This window comes from Styela clava, chromosome 3 (genome assembly GCF_964204865.1).
Source record: "Styela clava chromosome 3, kaStyClav1.hap1.2, whole genome shotgun sequence".
Taxonomy (NCBI): domain Eukaryota; kingdom Metazoa; phylum Chordata; class Ascidiacea; order Stolidobranchia; family Styelidae; genus Styela; species Styela clava.
Window position 1 is genome coordinate 23,314,735 of NC_135252.1, and position 10,472 is coordinate 23,325,206.

General features: G+C 36.6%; 2 protein-coding genes across 3 annotated transcripts; one reads left to right on the forward strand and one right to left on the reverse strand.

Annotated features, from left to right (window-relative positions):
• The first annotated feature begins 307 nt into the window (after window positions 1-307).
• On the forward strand, window positions 308-5,602 carry LOC120342613 (uncharacterized). Of its 2 annotated transcripts, XM_039411528.2 has the most exons (7): window positions 308-465; window positions 832-1,044; window positions 1,360-1,551; window positions 1,832-2,032; window positions 2,432-2,512; window positions 3,032-3,112; window positions 3,412-5,602. In XM_039411528.2, the coding sequence occupies exons 1-6, from the start codon at window positions 393-395 to the stop codon at window positions 3,094-3,096; spliced, it is 825 nt and encodes a 274-aa protein (XP_039267462.2). In that variant the 5' UTR covers window positions 308-392; the 3' UTR covers window positions 3,097-3,112; window positions 3,412-5,602. The 2 variants fall into 2 exon arrangements, with proteins under 2 accessions (XP_039267462.2, XP_039267461.2); XM_039411527.2 differs by lacking the exon at window positions 3,032-3,112 and having other exon boundaries at window positions 3,412-5,599.
• Window positions 5,603-8,385: 2,783 nt separating this feature from the next.
• Window positions 8,386-10,011, reverse strand: LOC144420927 (uncharacterized). Its single transcript, XM_078110780.1, has 3 exons — window positions 9,789-10,011; window positions 9,038-9,172; window positions 8,386-8,504 (listed from the first exon to the last, which is right to left on the reverse strand). Exons 1-3 carry the CDS (start codon window positions 9,901-9,903, stop codon window positions 8,386-8,388), a joined length of 369 nt encoding a protein of 122 aa, XP_077966906.1. The 5' UTR covers window positions 9,904-10,011.
• Between the last annotated feature and the right edge of the window lie 461 nt (window positions 10,012-10,472).

The window sequence follows — 10,472 nt, forward strand, 5'->3', positions numbered from 1 at the left end:
TTTTTCGTATGATAAATGATAACTACAAGCACAGTAAGAACTATTAATAAACAAAAACAAGCAAATTTTAAATTGGTATTATTATAAATATATTTGGACACCCTGTATACTCGTGTGAGTGGCGCGCAGCAGCCAACGAATTTTCTTAATCATTCAGATTTATTATATCTTCATAATGACACCATGCAGTCACCATCAACACACGAAACTTCCGAATAAGCATTAACAAAAAACTTTGGATTCTAGAGTTAGTACCCTATGGTCTTTAATTCTCAATGAGTGAGTGTGGCCATATAAAATGACAAAAACCTAACTTAATTTTCTAACTCCTTTCTAACTCCAGAATATATATAAGCATTACATTTAAAAGAAACTTAACTAACTATACTGGTATGGTCTCTATTACTATTGTTCTTCTGGTTCTGGCAGGGAGTTTCCTACAGTTGAATGCTGAAAATTGCAGATGTAAGTATAAATCTTTTATTGTCTAATTTTTTTTTTGAAATAAACTTCACACGGGTAAATAAATAATCGCAGATAACAAATGAGGGTACTAGCTTGGGATAACCTCAACTTAACCTTACGTTGATTACATCGATTACCTGTAGCTTTGCTAAGAGATGAGTCTCCGTTTCTTTTGAATAACTGCTCGTAATTTTGCCCGGATTTGAGTCTACTTCTGATTGAGTGCCCGAAACGTTGGTTAGATATGAATATCCTGTAAATGTAAAAAATCAATCACCTTTCTAGTATGTCTACACTTGTTAAGTTTCTTTTTAACAGTAACATGATCTTCCTTTGAGTAAATTTCAACTTTATATTTATTTCCAGCGCCCATCACTGCCCAACAATGCCAATTCATCGCGAAAAGAGATATTATTGAGCGAGTCACTAAAGCGGGTGCGCAGATTGCTTGTGCAGACATGGGCGGAGTTCTTCTACCTGATAACAGTGACACTGGTCACATCGCAAATTATAAAGAGTATTTCGGGATCGAGGGAGGTGTTGAAATATGCGGAGAAATATGGACGTCGTTATCATATGGTAAATATTATCAATAAACATTATGCAAAGCCAGTTTTGCACTTTCCGTTTTTTTTTGTTGATTTTATTCATTACTAACGGCGTAACGGCGTAATACGGTATCATTGGCCTATTCAAGCATAGATACAATGACATCATTCCAGAACCGATGACGTCACCATCTATTCTGGGGTATGAAGTGAATGCCATTACGTAACAACAGATAACGTCACACATGTATGAAATAATGCTTATTTCATTATACGCGGGACACTGTTTATAACATTCGGTTTTTATGGCTATTAAGTATTCAATGATTGCTCTCTTGTTTATTAGATAATACAACTGGCAGTGTGAACGCTCCCAACGGCGATTTTCTGGGAATCGGCGATTATACCTGGGAAAGCGGCGAACCACCCGTTACTTCGGAACCGTGTCTGGCAGCGAAGAGACTAGGAAATTACAATTTTTCATTGTTTCCGAAGAGCTGCACAGAGGAAATTGGATACGCGTGTGTCGTCTCAAAAGGTTTGTTACATTTCCGCAGTTTTTTACATATGTATTAGGCTAAGAATATTCACAGTTAATGTCAAGTTTGCTCAAAAGAGGTTCTGAGTCACTGATAAAATATGTGGAGGAGTACTGTTACCGTTGTTGCTGTGGAAACAGCGTTTTCTATGCCATTAATCACTTTGAAACTTCACACAACTTGATGTAAAGTAGGCGAAAAAACTGATTACCACCATATTGGTGTGTATACTTAGGCATCTGTTCCTATATTCTCTTATATTTGCTATGTTATTTACAGCCGCATGTACTTGCAGCACGGAACAAACATGCGTTCCAGTCTACAAGGTAACTTGTAGTCACACTTGTCTGGACAAAACCACGACAGTTCCCACGACATCGGCGGTTACAAGTACTTTGACCTCAACTTCGGATTCTCCTACCACTACCTCTGAGAATCCGACCACCACGACTGAGACTCCAACTACTGCCTCAACGACAAGTAAGCAATCTAATATACGCAGGGCAAAGGCTAAACTTAGAATTAGGAGTCGAATCTGAACGGAAGATATTGATTGTCATTTTAGAACTCACTTACTTATGGAGCGTTTTCCTTCCAGGTGTAGACATTGCAAACATTAAAATTGAGACATATCGACCAAAGCCAATTTTGCACCTTCGTTTTGTATCATTTTTCAATGATTTCTAATTTGAACTTTATAACGTCATAGATGATGACGTCACATGTCACTTTAAATATAATCCTAATTGCACAATGCCAGAACTGATGACATTAAATGCCAATAAAAGTATCTCAATGATGTCACACGTCATTTAGACAGTATTTTGATTATTGTAACTATCAAAAAAATCGAGGCATCACACTTATTCCATTTTGCAGTCACATCGCCAACAATAAACGAAAAACCCGGTACATCAACTACAGTGGAATCAACGTCTTCCAAAGACATAAAAACTTCAGGTATGTATTTAATTATCAGGACGGTTCTAGGATTTAGTTTTAGTCGTGCTGAATGACAAATCCGAATTTCGATTCGAGTTTTTGAGCGAGTCAATACCGTCAGCGTGTCACTGTCCAACGCCATATTAGACAGCCTAGCCCTAAAAGTAAAATCTTAACCAAGTCCAAGTAACCCAATATGATTAATATTTTCAATTATTGCTGAATTATCATCGGGTACAATAGCTGGAATTGTCATTTAAACAGCGAGTGTGGCTCAGGTAGATATCTGAAAAAAGTTATGGGCCCGTCGATGAAATAGTTGCACACCTTTGGGTCAGAATATTGCCCGGCGCATTATACTGCAAGGCTAAACAATATTCGCGTCCTCTTCTCTTGCCCTTTTTCGCTTATTTTTTTTTGTGTGGCTCAGCTAAATGTCTGAAGTTTGTTATGATACCCACCGATAAAAAGTCGCACAGCCCTGATTTAAACCAAGCCCAACCCACCCAATACCATTACTATTATTACTCTTTGCAGAACTGTCTCCGGTTGCAATAGCGGGAATTGTCATTTTAGCTGCGATTGTTATAGATTATGTTTGAAAAGACGCTCACTTGGGTAAAAAAACATAATATTTTTTTTATCTTATCACTGCGTTAGGTCCTCCGCCGTTTTGTTCGGTGCCTTTATTACTGTAAAGCTAAGCGATAGTCGCATTCTCTTCTCCTGATTTCTCCGCTAAAATTTTTGTGTGGCTCATGTTAGATGTCTGAAGTTAGTTATGGACCCATCGACAAAAAATGTTGCACATCCTGATTTCCAACTCATATAATACAATTACTATCAATAATTTTTGCAGGTTCTCTCTCAACCAATTCCAACTCATCCAATACAATTACTATTATTAATTTTTGCAGGTTCTCTCTCAACGGGCGCAATAGTAGGAATTGTTGGTTCTTTAACTGCTCTGATTCTCGGAATAATCATCGTTTTGGGGGTTAAAAAATGTAGAGGACAGCACTCGAGACTCGGCTAAGCCTACCAGCTAGCGTGATGAGTTATTACAGCCATTCGGGCCACGGTTTACAAATGTAAAGATGAAAAGGTGGTGGACGGAGACAAAAAGAAAATCGGATACAAACTTTCGAATTTTTCAAAATCCGTAAAGTTCAAGTTGTACTATTGTACATATACAACTCACGCATCCTCATGAGGAAAGGCTTCAAGTCAGGGCCATTGGCCTTTACTGCTACTTCGGAAGGTGCTATGATGTTATACATTGAATTATGTCGACTCACATTTTATTGTGACGTAATTTTTATGCTATCGCGTAAGGTTTTTGTGAGATTTATTTTCGGTATCCACATTGGCCAGGCACCACTGCATAGGAGAGATTGGGGTACTCCCGTAGTATGTGTACCATGTTAGGGTTAGGCGATAATTTTATTTCGATTTTTCTTTTTTAGGTTCTATTACGAGTTCGATGGCTGTCTGTGGTAGCCAAGTGAATATACCCCTGCCCATAGGTTTCAGTCTTTTTACGCAACTTGATGTAAAGTAGGCGAACAAAATTGGTTACCTTCATATTGGTACACACACTTCTGGAGCGCCGAGATTGGAGCCTAAAACCTAACCATGTTGGAATGTGAATAACTCGGGGCATCGGGGTTTTCCTTTATCATTAATTGTTTAAAAATCTTTGTGCGATATAGCTATCATAAACATTAGATACAACGATATTCATCCGCTACAAAACTATTTCCTTTGTTCCGTGTGTAATGAGATATCCCATTGACGTCATCAGACTAATGTATTAATTGAGGTCTCAATTACACGAAACCGTTTAAAATCGGGCAATTCTTTTTGTTTTTCACTGATTGCTATTTGCACTTAGTGACGCCATTTAACTCATTTGCACTTAATAGTTTTTCCTATTCATTTCTGATTGACCCTTCATTATTTGCTTTGCACTTCCCAAATAAGACTCTAAAAAGCATAGTGATCTTGCTTGTCAATGGCCACACTGTGCTATGGCCACTCACCCTTTTAAACTGACTGCCCTAAATATGCCAGCTAACGAAATAATTATCGTTACTTTATATGCTTTTACATAAGTCATTATAAAACTTATTTTGAAGATCTAAAAAATACCAAAGTGCTCTCCGTCCTGTTACCCTTCGACATTCTGCCATTTAAAAGTCTCATAAACGGCCTTTTGTTATACTGACTGCCTTAAATTAATAACAACGGTTAATCCGTATGCTTGCGTGTAAGCTATTAGAAAACTTGCTAGAAGTACCCCAGAAAATACCAAAGTGTTTGCTTTTGTTTATTCTCGAACACGCCATACTATGCTATGATTGTCGTAAATGTCCCTTTTCCATACCGACTGCCTTCAATATGTCAGTTCGTGAAATCATCGCTCGATTTTATAGTAATCACAATTAAAAAATTTTTTTCATTGTTTATTAATTAGTTCCATATGTCCTTGTAGTTTTCTATTATCATACAAAATGTTTTATTTAAACTTACAATTGTCATTACTATAAAATTGAGCGAATTGTTTTAACCAACCGATCAGATCTCGAAATTATCGCCACCTAACCATGCACTTCCTTTTCGTGCCATATTTTCGTTTATTGGACACTTTAGTAGACATAACGATCGTTTTGCACTTTATGCTGGCACTCATCTTCTTCTAGTTGTTTTTTGACACGTTTTTAAAAAATTGCCTTTCTCTTTGATTACTGGACCAATTGCTCTGAAATTTTAAGTAGTTGAAGATAAAAAATTTTCTTCAGAAGTCTATTACTTTCGTTTATTTCAGACGTGTCCATATATTTGAGCATAGCTCTCTTGGTTTTATATGAAAATGTTTTTTATTTTATATACTTTTATATTTCATACTTCACTCGCAGTACTTGTGATAAAGGTGCAATCAACTATATATATACAATGTTATGTTTTTTTATGTGCTCGCCGATTTCTCCTTGAGTATGGCTTTGCACAATAATTAAGTTAGTAATGGTTTCAAGGCCCAACAAATTCATTGAAAATTTTGAATTTGACCACGTAATGAATTTGTTAACGGGCATTTAATTTGTTTGAATGAAATGAACCTTATGTTTTATGGTTTATATATCGTTCGATATAATGAACAGGGACAATTTGGCAAAAAATGTATATGTAATGTTGGATTTACAGAACTTTTTTGTGTATCAGTGCCATAATTGAAATTTATTGCAGGACCACTAGAAAATGCTCGGCCCGTGATAGCACACTATTAAAATATTCTACTTCAGTGCAGTGATGAGCTGAAAAAATCTTAACAACCGGAACGCACCTAATTCGCAAAAAGTAATATATTTACAACACGACGCGGACAGAATGTCGAAGAACTGCAATGAAATATAAAGAAATTATCTGAAATATGAAGAATATTTATAGCAATTCAATGCAAGCGGTATTTTTAGAAAGGTATAGGATGAATTTCCATGGGGTCAAATGTCGGAGAAATATCTATTACACGTTACTTCTGTACTCATTATTTGCGCGATGTTATGTAAAAAGAATTACGAAATATATTGTAACAAAACATAAATTAATACTTAGTTTAACCTGAGAAACTAGACGTTTTGTACCATAATTTTATTTTAACAACAGAAACGCAAATGCAATAAAATGTCCAACAAACGGAACGCCGTTCCGGTGCGTTCCGACTACAGCTCACCACTGCTTATGTGGCGTGAAATCAAGGAATATTATGGAGACATTTAAATGTTGTGTATGCTTGTGTGGAAATATTTCAAAGTAAAAACATAAAATCCAAATCCGCGAAATCCAAAAAATGGACGATTTACACAGGAAACTTTCCACAAATTGCTGCACTAAAACGCTTTAAAACTAGATAGCAGTGGATTTATACATAATATATAGAAGGGGTGAGCAAGGTTTTTAAACTACGGGCCAAACATTTTTCCTACCTAGACTGGCGGGTCATGTAAGTGTGGCGTGAAAAGCTACATTTTATGAATAATATTTACGATATTATAACAGCAATAGTGAAAAACAATAAGCATTGTGCCAAAACCAAGTCTACTCGCAATCTCAACAAATTCTCCAAGCTTTTTTTTTTAGCTGAAACATCAAAATTTGGTTTTTATCTTGGCTGTGGCAGCATCGGGCGGGTCAGATTGTATTACCCAACGGGCCGGATTTGGCACCCGGGCCGTAGTTTACTCATGTCAGTGTTATACGGTCAAATCTCAAGCAGTAGCTCAAAAGTCAGAGCCAAATTGCGCTGGTCGTTGGCAAACAGCGCCGTGGTAAGTGTACGGAGGGTACGTGTTCATCATTCCATTGTATTGTCGTCCTATGCCATCACCGACTACTACACTGATTCTTGAGATAGATTGGGCTTTATGTGGGAAGCCGATATGCCATTCGATGTACTTCGCTGTACTTTTGTCGCTCAGTTTCATTATCTTTGTCTGATAGAAAATGTAAATAATTCGTTTTTCTTAAAATTTTTGTGTGGTGACGTCACCAACCTTGCTCTGCATTTATAAAGAAAACACATGTATTGAAAGAACTCATAGAAAATTCAACAGATAAAAGTAATGCCATCTCAAAGTACTAAAATTTTGAAATTGATTGATTAATGAGGAAAAAAAATAAAATTCTCCATAATAACAGCAATTCGACAAAACCATGGTCGATTTCCGGTTTAAAAAGAAGTATTATCAACAAACCTTGGGGTCATAGGTCATTCCCAGCCACAAGTTAATGTAGGATGGATAAACTGGCAACTTTGTTTTTGCGTATCGCAGTATTTTTTCATATTGGTTCTTGTTGTATATGTTCGCAATGTTCCCACCGTTGTCAACACACATTTTTTCTCCTTGCTCATATGTGACACCTTGCAGATTTAATTTTGTTATAAAATAACACATTCTGCTGGCATACACTTCACAGATGTCGAAACCTTAACGAAATTGAGAACGGATTTAAGAAAAAACCGAAATTGACTGTATCGGCATAGTGGATAAAGCAGTGGGTTTAACTATGCTGGCCTCGTAGGTTGAACAATTTGAGATCAAACCCATGCCATACCTGTCACCCCACTAGTGATACAATGGAGTAGGTAACGCCGAAAGAAAAAAAATCCATTTTTTATAATTAGCTCCGACATATAAGTGACCGCATGTAGTGTTTTAATGAACTTCTTGTAGGATAGCCCCTTCAATACCCCAGTGCCAACGGGAGCCATAACATTGCCTGAACCACATGGTAAGGACCTGAAGTCCAGCAATCTTTTCGCTTGTAAACGTCACCAATAATATTTAAATTTTATGATTTTTTAGTTATTGACTGGCTTATTTGAAGTCAGGTTTGAATCGACTTCGCGTCTGGTTTGATTCGCTACAAAGGGGGAAGCGGTTCAAATAGTACATTTGGTATAATACTGGTAAATAGTAATAAGGAGAAAACGAGATCCAAGCGAAATACGTAAGAAAAGTGCTACGTTTGGGGATGTGAAATGGTGCAAATGTTAGGGAATATTGTGCAAGTCGAGCAAACGGTACCATACCATGTGGTGCACTTGTTTTAGTGACGCCATTCCACCGGAATATTGAAATAACCTAAAAATTACCGGTATCCAAATCTGAAAAGTGGCGAAACTGTCAAGAAGTATTGTGCATGTAAGTGATACAAGTGTAGCAAGTGGTGCGCTTGGTTTCGTGACCCAATTTCAACCACGTTAAAATTACCGATATCGAAATCTGAAAAGTGGTGCAACTGCCAAGAAGTATTGTGCAGGTGAGTGGTACAAGTGTAGCAAGTGGTGCGCTTCTTTCGTGACTACATTTCACCCAAATAATAGAAAGAACTTAATTACCCTTTGAACTTGGTGTCGAAATTTGAAACGGTGTTGTCATCGTTGTAGAGGAGTCTTTTATTAGTTCTTTCATCTGATCGAATATTCTCTCTAGACTTAGACGCTGAATTTCTGAATTGTTTCTTATGGATTTATAAATTCTATTATTTCTTGCTCAAATTTTGGAAATTATATTTTAAAATTAATTCCGTATAAATATTAGCTGATATCAGTCTAGCGATACTTTAGCTTGTACTTGACACCAAGGGCGTAGCATGTGGGTTTGGGGGGCGGAACTATTTTTTGAAATGAAATAAAAAAATTATTTTGTAGTATAAATAGTGATTTTTTGTAGCTTGAAATGCATCTTAGACCCACACAACTATTAAATACCCAAGTTTTCTCGCCTCCGGTAGGACCCAATGCTACGGTGTTACTTGACAATTAGAAAATTTCCGAACCCCACTTTGTAATATCTTGACTACGTTTCTGATCGCAAAAGGATTCAGGCGGAACACACGAGGAATGTGGTACAGATGGGGCACGCTGTAGTGAAAATGTTGGGAAATATATTGTGCAAGTAAGGCAAGTTGTACAATTGTAGCAAACTGTGCACTTGTTTTCGTGGGCCTATTTCACCCAAATAATAAAAAGAACTTAATTACCCTCTGGACTTGGTGTTGAAATTTGAGGTGATGTTGTCATGGCTCTGAATGTTGTTTCTTTCGCTATAGATCTGATTTCTAACTCTTTTAGTCTTTTTTCCATGTTACCCAGATTATTATTCAGCTTCTGGATTTCTGAAATTTTTATTATGATTTTATGAATTCTGTTATTTTGGGAATTAGATTTTTAAATTTATTTCAGGTGGTCGCTAGAAAAGCAGAAAATTTGAAGGCCAATGAGATCACAAATAAAATGTGTATAGATATAGGTTGAATTAGAATATCCTACAAGTCAACCTTTAAAACACTACAAGCGCTAGACTTCAAAGTTAAGACACTGCAAGTGCAAAGACGACATTTTGATCATCTATGATTGTAATATAACATATGTCTTAAAAAGACTTTAGAAAAGTTATTCTTTGTAAAAATAAATACGGTTTGACAAATTTTCTGTTTTTCTAGTCACCAATCTCTATTAAGTGATACGACTCCATTGGCTTCAAAGCACAATACCCAAACTAATTACTAGACAGCGATGCGCAAATAAATGGACACTTAATCCGAAACAAAGTTTCGCGTAACGTCGCGTCAAATCGGAAACGACCGTAACGCTTATTCAAATTCTGACGATAAAATTAAAATAGAATGAGCAAATGTGTGATCACTTAGGATTACATGTTATTAAGTCTTGCGTTTCTTCGCAAATGGGGTGAAAAACTTAAATTTCTATGTTAATATAAAAAAAACTTACCATTTTTTAAGGTATCCATCTCAGCCTTATAGTTCACGATGTTCAAATCATCTACAACTCTTTCGTTCATTTCGCATGTTATAGGGAACATGCTTCTCTTCAAATGTTCCGCCATTTTGAACCCGTGTTGGTGCCAGTTTGCCGGAGATGGATCGCATTGATTAACGTTACAACCTGGTTTGAGACGACAGTCCAAGTCTTCACACAAGGAAGTAGCGGCGAGAAAAAGGAGACTCGTCACTATGGATAATAGCTTTCCCATTATTATTCTAATTCCTAAGCACTATTATATATTAATATAGGTGCTCCCGAAGTATGTCTACCATGATGGCGCATAACCTGAACATAGTATGTGTACCAGGTTAGGGATCAGGTTGTGCGTCATCTTGGTACACAAATTTCTGGAGCGCCTTAATCTACCTGATCCATACATTGCTAAATATATATCTTTTTTATTCATACACGATGCACATCGGGCTGTAAGACGTAAAAGTATCTGAATCTGAAGTATCTGATCTAAATGAAATACCCCTAAATAGGCGAAGAAGACCAGACGGTGTGAGGAACAGCGTGCATGTTATTATTCTAAACTCCAATATATATAAATGAACATTATTTAACATTTGCACAATTCGTCATGGTCTTACATGCATTTTTCTTGTGATATAAGTCCGCTGAAACACA

Bases quoted from the DNA above. Each gene is read 5' to 3' on its own strand.
- LOC120342613 (XM_039411527.2), top strand. From the start codon at position 393: ATGGTCTCTATTACTATTGTTCTTCTGGTTCTGGCAGGGAGTTTCCTA. The intron at 2,033-2,431 runs GTAAGCAATCTA...TCCATTTTGCAG, and splicing joins AACTACTGCCTCAACGACAA to TCACATCGCCAACAATAAAC. The intron at 2,513-3,411 runs GTATGTATTTAA...TAATTTTTGCAG, and splicing joins CAAAGACATAAAAACTTCAG to GTTCTCTCTCAACGGGCGCA.
- LOC144420927 (XM_078110780.1), bottom strand. From the start codon at position 9,903: ATGGCGGAACATTTGAAGAGAAGCATGTTCCCTATAACATGCGAAATG. The intron at 9,173-9,788 runs GTAAGTTTTTTT...TAAAAATTTCAG, and splicing joins GATGGATACCTTAAAAAATG to AAATCCAGAAGCTGAATAAT. The intron at 8,505-9,037 runs GTAATTAAGTTC...GAAACAATTCAG, and splicing joins TTCAACACCAAGTCCAGAGG to AAATTCAGCGTCTAAGTCTA.